This window comes from Salvia miltiorrhiza, chromosome 1 (genome assembly GCF_028751815.1).
Source record: "Salvia miltiorrhiza cultivar Shanhuang (shh) chromosome 1, IMPLAD_Smil_shh, whole genome shotgun sequence".
Taxonomy (NCBI): domain Eukaryota; kingdom Viridiplantae; phylum Streptophyta; class Magnoliopsida; order Lamiales; family Lamiaceae; genus Salvia; species Salvia miltiorrhiza.
In genome coordinates, this window is record NC_080387.1 from 42,683,623 (window position 1) to 42,692,809 (window position 9,187).

Sequence of the window (9,187 nt, forward strand, 5' to 3'; positions counted from 1 at the left end):
AATGACACTGTAACATTTTAAAATATTAGTGTCATTTTCAATCCTATAGTGTTATTTAAAATATTATAGTGTCATTTACAATCTTATAATGTCAATTACAGGAAGTGTCATTTATATTTTCGAATAGTGTCAATTTACACTGTTACAATGTCACTTATACGCAGTGTCATTTGTATAACCAAATAGTGTTATTTGCACGATTTGAGTCAGGATGCGAGTTTGAATCAGAATACGGATCAAGATCTGAGTACGGGTCAATCCAAGTGTACGATACACCCGGATGTACCCAAGACCACCTCATTGATAAAATGCTTCCCCTCCAATTAGATCATAGTTTCGAGTAACCAAGTATACATGCGTATAGATTGTAGCTCCAAAAAAAATCAAAATCAAAACAAATGTATTAAATACAAAACAAAACAAACTATTTGAACTAAAACATCATATAATCGATCTATATATCTTTACATTCTTCTCTATATCTTAATGTAATCGATCAACTTTAATTATGTTGTAGGTAATAGTGCTACATCGAAGTCCCCAAGGGGACACCAAACGATGCGAACTCCTGTCTGCGAATAGTGAGATCGAGGGATCAAACCCCACCGCTCCTCCTCCCCCAAAAAAAAAAAAAAAAAAATGCTACATCGAAGCCAGAAATTCTCATTCAATTACACATGTTATAATATCCTAATGATATTTTTTCCCAAACACACATTTAAAAAACATCAAGGAAATAATTTATAAAGTGTTTGCTCAGTCTATATCTATCCAATAATGAATAACATAAATTCATCATTAAACAAAAAAAAAAAAACCCACTTAAAATTCGAACCAACCAAAAATTTAGTGTACACCTAATCAAAGAAGCATCTCTTTTTAGATACATGGTAAATAGAGTTACATTAGAAGATGTAATGTACTTATCTATAATTTGCAATTAGAGAAACAATTACGAGAATATGTTAATAGCTCTATCTCTCCCATAATTAGTTATGGGCATTCTAGATTTTCATTATATCTAAAATATAGTGTCAATACCACATTTTGTCACGAGATTTGGATTTTTTTAAACAATGTCACAAGTTTTAAATTTTGGCAAATTAATTAATATACAACGTTTTAAACATTTTTTCACCATATTCCATATATATTATCACGGGACCTAAATTTCGACATCGAGAAATTCACATGACATGCCGAATTTGACATTGCAATAAAAATATTTTATTTTTTCTAAAATAAACAATGAATATGTTATTAGCTATATCCTTCTTACACTGTATAAAACTTTAAAGTATACATATATATCCACACACACGTATACATCATTTTACTATATATGTAGCATATAGAATTACATGACCTCTCCAAGTTTACCTGAACAAATATGATGTGTATGGCCTTGAAATGGAGAAAGATTCTCTAAGAAAAGATAAATCTACCCTATCCTCCTACATTAATCATTATACAACTTTATCTTTTTCTTTGCAATATTACAAAGTGGGGAGTGATGAAGCATGAACACATTGTAAAAAATTTGTAGATTTATAGTAAAAACGAGTAACATATCCCATCATTTGATTAATTAATCAATAATGTTCTTCTAATCTTTTCCTGTGTGTAATTAGAAGTTGGTGTGCAGTCATTTTACTTGGCCATCTTTTAATTTTTGTAAATGTTTTCAGAACTACCAATGTACTAATCTTGCCGACAGGAATTTCTGTCTTTCCACCAAAACAGCAATTAGTTGATGGAAAAAAGACAAAGGAAGCATAATATTCTACTCCATTTTGCGAATACTTTTTTCTTGCTCACCAAAGACTACTAATTACTAGTAATTAATATCTTTAAATATTCAAAATTTTCCCTTTTTGTGACAGACAGTGAGTGGATGAAAATGTTATGACAATCCATCATTGAAAGGGGAGGAGGAGGTTGGGGTGTTGGGGGGAATTTTTCAAAAATATGGAAAAAAGATTTACCTTTCCATTATTGGAAAGCTAAAGTAGCATCATCATATATCATCAAACCTTACTCTTTGATCATTTTATCTATTTGCAAGGGCTTGTGGTATGAAGGATTATTTCTTTTTCCTTTATAAATCATAGTATTTCAATCTCGTATTTTATTTCATTATCATAAACACGCGTGATGCCCCAAATTGGTGATACGAAATGCGAATTACATTAATCAAATACTTCATCCGTAACATAAATTCCATATACACTACCCCAAAATTAAACTACAGATTCGTGGAACGTGAAGCAAAAAGCCTAAGGTGACAAAACTCTACAACAGTAAGAATTGTTTTGGGATTAAACTACAACAGTTACCCTATAATAAAAGATTTAATTTCTCCATCTCTAGCTCAAAGCAAAATGCAAAATCAACTCATTTTGCTGTTAGCAAATCACTATCAAGCATCTTTGTCATTGCTTCAAGCCCGACAGACAGCCTCGTCCAAGATTCTGGCTCCGCCCTAACGATCTTTTCCTCAATCGGTCATGGCTCTGTCCGAGTGTTGAGAAACTCAAGGCAACCACGCGATTTTGGTTGATTGCTCCGGGTGGGGATCTACTCGAATTTGGAGACAGTAATGTGATAGAAGCGCGCTAGCTAGGAAAGTAAGGCGCGACAGAATTGGCCCTCTGCTAAGAGAAACGGAACGAAATGAGACAGTACAGCTGCTGCATGCAACCATCAGACTTTGTCATGGAGGTCTCACCATGTAAGGATCAAATGCTCCTGTTATCACGAAAATCGAACTGGAAAATCATGTTTCTGCTATATATAATACAACTGAACAAAACATGCATGCAATGCAAGTAGTATATAGGACATCAGATGACAAAAACTATCCCAATTTCATCAAAAAGATATTAACTAGAACAGTCTTGTGTTCTTGTTTGCGGTGAGCTAAATATTCAGAACTAGAACATCAGCTACGAGCAGAGCACGTCAGATGGTAGACTGAATCTACGGGAGCACAGGAAAGAATGCCGACTATTAGTTGGTTATGAACAGACTTGAATAGCAAGCTAAGAACGTAAGTTCATAGTTACATGTACTCATCAAGGTGATACCGATTTGAATGAAGCAATGATCTACAGATTTTATACCTAGCTGTAGGAGTCCATCTCATCAGAAGCTCAAGCTGCTATTATTATTATTTTTATTAATTTTCTTCAAGTATATTTAGATGGTTAATAAGTAGCCACCACGTGAGAATGGCCAACAGTTAATACCACTGGTAATTTGGCACTGAAATGTGCAACATCAGATTTTGAATGAAGAACAATCAAATGAGTAATGCAAGTCTAAAGTTAGGTGAGCAAGTTGAACTATCAAACATAGAAAGAATTGGGTAAAAAGAAAAAGGAAAGCACAAATAGACCAACAGAGAGAGGGAATTCCACATATCAAACATGGAAAATTCAACCAAAGCTAGCAAAATTCATCACCCATTTAACATATAGTATAAGCATTTACTAATATGATCAAACTAGAAAGATGGTTTTAGAATCTAAATCAATTTAGTGTTAATAGGCAAAACAAAAGGCTCCTACTAGCTAACATGTATTCTCTTCCATTGCAAGTTTCTATGGAAACTAATGCTACTCTGGTTTATATGCCTCGTCTCCATTAGCCGTAAACGCGCAGCTAATCTCTAAACATCGATAATTCTAAAGCTGAGTAGCGATCTAAGACACGATTTGTGGCATACAAGTTGGTTGAAAGAACAAGATACATGATACAAGAATGGTAGAAAAGAAAAAATGAAGTAGAATTGATAAGCAAATTAAAGGAAAGGAAAATCTTACACAGAGGAAGTATCAACAAAAACCTCATTGAGCACATCATCCTCACCATTTTCCAAGGCGAAAAGCTCCTCTCCATCCTTGTCATCATCATTGGAGGAAGAAAAGTCCCGCCTCTCTGTTTTGGAATGAGCAGCGATGAAGATCATCTTCTGCAGCCTATCCCTGGACTGCGGGTGGTGGGGGCGGGCCCACCTGATGGCGGGCCAGCTGCGCCTGAAGCCGCAGGAGGTGGCGTGCAGGAAGATGAGCCTGACGGCGACCTTCCCCAGCGACTTGAACTCGCTGAGGTACGTCTCCCACACGAGCCTGCTGCTCTGCGGGTTGGCGATCCTCATCTTCCCGGAGCTGGGGTCCCTCTGCTTCAGCTGCACCGCCTGCGCGTACACTGGATCCAGCCCTTGAGTCCTCCACTTCATGAGCTCCATTAGAGCAATGTGAGCTTCCTCCCGAGACACCAGCCGGGTTATCAGCTTGTCCACGTCCTTCTCCTGCTCGCTCGTCAAGCATTTGAAGGGCGGCAGGTATTTTCCGGTGGCGTCTCTGATCAAGTAGAGGGGGTCCAGTATGAAGGCTGCAGCCCAAGATGGATGGTAGTTTTTCTTGAACCTCTTCTCCACGATCTTCTCCACCATGGGAGCTTGAGCAACGTGGAATTTCGAGCACCATTCCTTCACCTTCACGCGGAGCTCCTCCCAGAGAGGCAGGCACTGCCCGATTCTCGGCTTCTCTGCTTCAATCTCTTGTGCCATTGATCTGATCAGCTTGAGTAACGAATGCACTGCCTCGAGCTCGTTCCAAAAGTGTGGATTCCTCCTCATTTCTTCCATCTCCCTGGCCGCCGGCTCATCCATGAGCGCCATCTTGTACGATTCATCTGAAAAGACAAGCTGCAGAGCGCCGGCGGAGCTGAGCAAGTCCTCTATCAAGGCGAAATCGGAGGTTTCATGGCCTCGGAGAGGCACTCTGAGCAGGGCGGCGTGGCCGTATTCCTGCAGCTGGTATTTGTGGAAAGTGTGGCGGATTTGGGAGTTGTTGTTGATGAAGGAGGCGAGTTTGAGGCAATTATCGGCAGCGTTCCTGAAGAGGGGAAGGTCCCTCCCGAAATCCTTGATCAAGGCGTTGAAGCCTTGATATTGACAGGTGATGTTAACCATCCAGCGGTGCTGATCCTCCAAATTGGTGAGGCGCTTGTCGGAGACTATACCCACACACTGGTGCACGGCGCTCCCGCAAATGTCGACAATGGTGTCCCACAGAATCTCCTCGGCGTGGTCGGGATTGGTGGTGAAGACGGCCTTGCGGAAGACGTTGGTGCCGTTGGGGAGATTGACGGCCAAATGCACCAGACTGTCGTCGGCTTCCTTGGACTTCCAGCCGTATGCGGCAATCTGGAAGAACATGGCGTCGCGGATTTTGGCCTCCGATTCCGCTTTGGCGTCGTTGTATTTGGCGTCCAGTCTGGAGCCGGTGAGGTCTCTTCTTGAGACGGCGGGGAGGCCCACTTGGTTGAGGAAGGCCTTGAATTTGGGGTGGTCCAGGCTGGACAGCGCCACGGAGCCGCAGCAGTCGTACACCCAGTCGGCCAGGAGATCCAACGCCGACTCCGCTTGGGCTTTGTTCAGGGTCGGCCCGGCCCATGATTTCGGGCTCTTCAGCCGCTTCACGCTGTCTTCCAGCATTGCCAGAGCTCCCAAATCCTCTCTCCCGCCTGAAAGCACCAACTGCTGCTGGCTGCCGGACGCGATGGCGATGCCCACGCCGGGGCTGGGGCTGGGGCTGGCGATCGGGGCGCCGCCGGGGGGGTAGGATAAGTCCACCGTGAATTTCGACGGGTCAACGATGGTCAACGGGGGCACGTGCTGCGCCGAGAACGGCGACGCAATGCCGCTGGAGTTGGCGGCGGCGCGGGTGCCGGAGCTGCGCTTCCGGTGGTTTTGCGGCGGCGGGGAGACGCTGGCGGTGGCGACCGAGAGGGACGGGGAGGAGGGCACGGACGAGATGGGCTTGGGGGTGGAGGCGAAATTGGGGCAGGTGCCGCGCTTGAGGTGCTCGGAGGCGGTGCGGGAAGGGTTGGAGGCGGAGAAGACGGCGTCGCAGAGGGAGCAGCGGAGCTTGACGGCCTTGGGGAGGCCGGTGTCGGAGTTGTGGACGAGAATCGGCTCCAGGTGGGCCCAGTACCACGCGCCTTTCCCCTTAATCGCCTTCGTCCGTACCATCACCAGCCCTTCGAACCTCTTGTGGGCCACCTTCGCCGCGAGCTCGTCCGAGGACACCCCGCTCGACTCCACCGTCGTCGTGCCCGTCACGCCGCCGGCGTTGCTCGCCGCCATTGCTCGACCACTCGAATTAACTAATCAATGCACCTCGGCTCTCGTCTTTCGTAGTTTAGAGTTGTGATTTCGTCCATGGCGCCGTATGTTGCATTTTTAAGTGGGGTCCATGGCGGACGCCGGCGGCGAGCCCTTGGGAGAAAGGTGGCGCCGCCGGGGGGGGGGGGGGGGGGTTTGAGGAATGATTGCGGGGAAATTCAGCTTAATTTTGGAGGCTTCGAATTTATAGCTAACAGCAGAGGGGGAGAGAGAGAGAGAGCAATGGAGTTAGTGTAGACAGAGAAACGGAGAGGAGAGAGAGAGAGAGAGGAATATGGTATGATGTAGTTGAGTTTGGCTGGTTCTAACAGAAGTATATTATTACAAACACGCGCCCTGCAACTATTCATGGACTGTACTATGTTTTCATTTCTTACAATATCATTTTTTCGCAACTACTACATTTTGTATTCATTCATCTCAAACTAAATCATTTTTTTCTTTTGTTTATTACATAAACAACCAAAAATAAGAATATTCTGTATTTTAATTCAAAAAAATAAAAGAATATTCTGAATTTAACTTTCCTATTACTATATATTTTCTTTATCACTTTTAATATTTAATAAAGAGGTAGTTTAGTTGCATGATTGAATATTTTTATTTTTAGAGTGCGTTTACTTTAATTATAAAATTTTTATTGAAAAATGATGGATAATAAAATTTGAGAAAATTCTATTTTTTTCTCCTTTTTTATTATATTTACGAAAGATGAAAAGATGAGAAAGTGTTGAAATATATTTTCGCACCTCCATTATCTAACATTGAAGAGAAAATGAGTGAAAATGAGCTGCTCGATGAAATATTACACCATACGCGATTTTTTCCATCATACTAAACATGTGAAAATGATGAAAAATAGGTTAAAATATATTTTTTCTCTCATTTTCCATTAAAGTAAACGCACCCTTAAGAATATGATTTTTTTTCAGTCTCACTCTTTCAATAAATATGAATCAAACAAAACTAATTTAATTAAATAGAAATAATCAAAGGCATTGAGATATTCAAAGTTTCAATCCATTTTAAAAAATAAAGAATTAACTTTATTATTTTTATCTATACTAAATCCTCAAAAATAAATGCTCGCTAAATATATATTTTGTCTTTCAAACTCTATTAGCAAAATGGTGGGTTAAAAAAAGAATTAGATATTTGGAAAAGACCCCTTTTATCCACAAATAGTACGCACGTCAAGTTCTCCACAAATTTTAATAAATATTAAATGAATGTGTTATGAGTAATGAAATAGATTTATTTTTAATGTTATTATAATGAGAATAAAAAAAATTAAAAATAATCTAATAAGATAAAATTATGAATCAATTGAAATTACATAAATAAAATAAAATGATGTCTAAAAATAAAATGGACATATTTTTATTGGGACGTACTAAGATATAAAAAATGCACACTAAAGGGGGAGGACGACATATACTAATACAAGTTTTCACATGTTTCTTTTTTTTTTTTTTTTGTTTCTTGCTCTTGCTTGTCAGGCACCAAGTTTCCCAATAATTTGGAGATGGATAAGTGTGGGGAAATTATATTAATGAGTGAGGAATTGAATTCATTTTTGAAAAAGTTTAATTAATTAAAATAATCGTAGGCCTTTTCCATGTTCCACTTTGAGAACAACATCATCTTACTCCAAATAGATAGTATTATTATATTACTACTATTTATCTCTGCCAACACAGTAAATACACAATTCATATGGAGTACTATAAAATTATAGTATATTAATATACATTATTTATTCGATCAATTTATATAAAAGTATCTCAATTACTTAAATATATTGTTTTTTCTAGTTGTACATCAATATATTGTTACTCCCTCCGTCCCATTAATAAAGACATAGGTCTTTTGGGCACGGAGATTAAGATGAGGTAGTTTAAGGAATTAAGTGTTGTGGTGTGTATTTGATTAGGGCCTTAACTCTCAACTCTCTCTCTCTCATTTCTCGGACTACCACTGCCCACCACCACCGACCACCACCGCCGCCGCCGCCGCCGCCCACCCCCACCACCACCGATTCCCTATGCTATGCTGCCGAAAATGGAGCCCAGAAAATCAAACTAGAAATTGCAAATTTTCCAAAAAAATTAGCACAAAAAACTGATTCAAAATTAGCATCAAATTGCAAATGAAAACCATTCTCATTCCAAAACAAAAATTGGCAGAAAGAGGAAGAACCATTTCAAAACAACACAACCAAAAAAACCAGAAAGTGCGAACCATTTCAAAAATTGGCAGAAAGAGGAAGAACCATTTCATGAAACAACACAACAAAAAAAACCAGAAATTTCGAATCCATGAAAATCGAACGACGCCTCCGCCGCCTCACTGCTACGGCCGCCGGAGAAGGAGAAGAGAGGGGGATGGGCGGCGGTTTCAGACGCGCACGCATCTCGAGTGACGCCTCCGCCGCCTCAGAACCAGATCTGCGACTCTCTTCCTCTCTCAAATCGAACCTAGAAATTGAGGGTGGTGGTTTGGCGGATCTGGGTTTTTGAAAGGAGACCAGAGCCGCGTGGTGGTGGCTGTTCGGTCGGAGAAGGCGGCAGAGGTCGAGAGAGAGATGAGCGAGAGAGACGAGGGAGAACCGAGAGGGGAAGAGAGAGGAGTCGGACAGAGAGAGATGCGAGGGGAAGAAGAAAGGCGGTCACGGCGCGGCCCCAGAGCCGCCGTCGGCTGGAGAAGGAGAAGCAGGCGGCGGCGGAGAAGGAGAAGAGAGGGGGAGGGGTGCCGCGCTGTTCGGCGGGGCTAGGGCTAGGTCTCGGCTCTCTGCCCCCGTCAGTGGTCGGAGAGGCGAGGGGTGCTCGGCGGTGGTCGGAGGCTCGCCGGAGAAGCTGGGTTGAGAGAGAGAGAGAGACGAGAGAGTGAGAGAGGCGGTGAGAGAGTGCAATTAATTAGTGTATCTTATGCCCTAATTATTTTCTTTTTTGGAAGTGAGTCTTTATTATTGGGACACCCCAATAAGGAAAGTGG

General features: G+C 41.7%; 1 protein-coding gene across 3 annotated transcripts; it reads right to left on the bottom strand.

Annotated features, from left to right (window-relative positions):
* Window positions 1-2,164: 2,164 nt before the first annotated feature.
* LOC131025848 (uncharacterized) lies at window positions 2,165-6,592 on the bottom strand. 3 transcript variants are annotated; one of them, XM_057955644.1, is made up of 2 exons: window positions 3,871-6,592; window positions 2,165-2,748 (listed from the first exon to the last, which is right to left on the bottom strand). In XM_057955644.1, the coding sequence occupies exons 1-2, from the start codon at window positions 6,152-6,154 to the stop codon at window positions 2,714-2,716; spliced, it is 2,319 nt and encodes a 772-aa protein (XP_057811627.1). In that variant the 5' UTR covers window positions 6,155-6,592; the 3' UTR covers window positions 2,165-2,713. The 3 variants fall into 3 exon arrangements, with proteins under 3 accessions (XP_057811627.1, XP_057811618.1, XP_057811623.1); XM_057955635.1 differs by having other exon boundaries at window positions 3,825-6,572; XM_057955640.1 differs by lacking the exon at window positions 2,165-2,748 and having other exon boundaries at window positions 3,451-6,572.
* Between the last annotated feature and the right edge of the window lie 2,595 nt (window positions 6,593-9,187).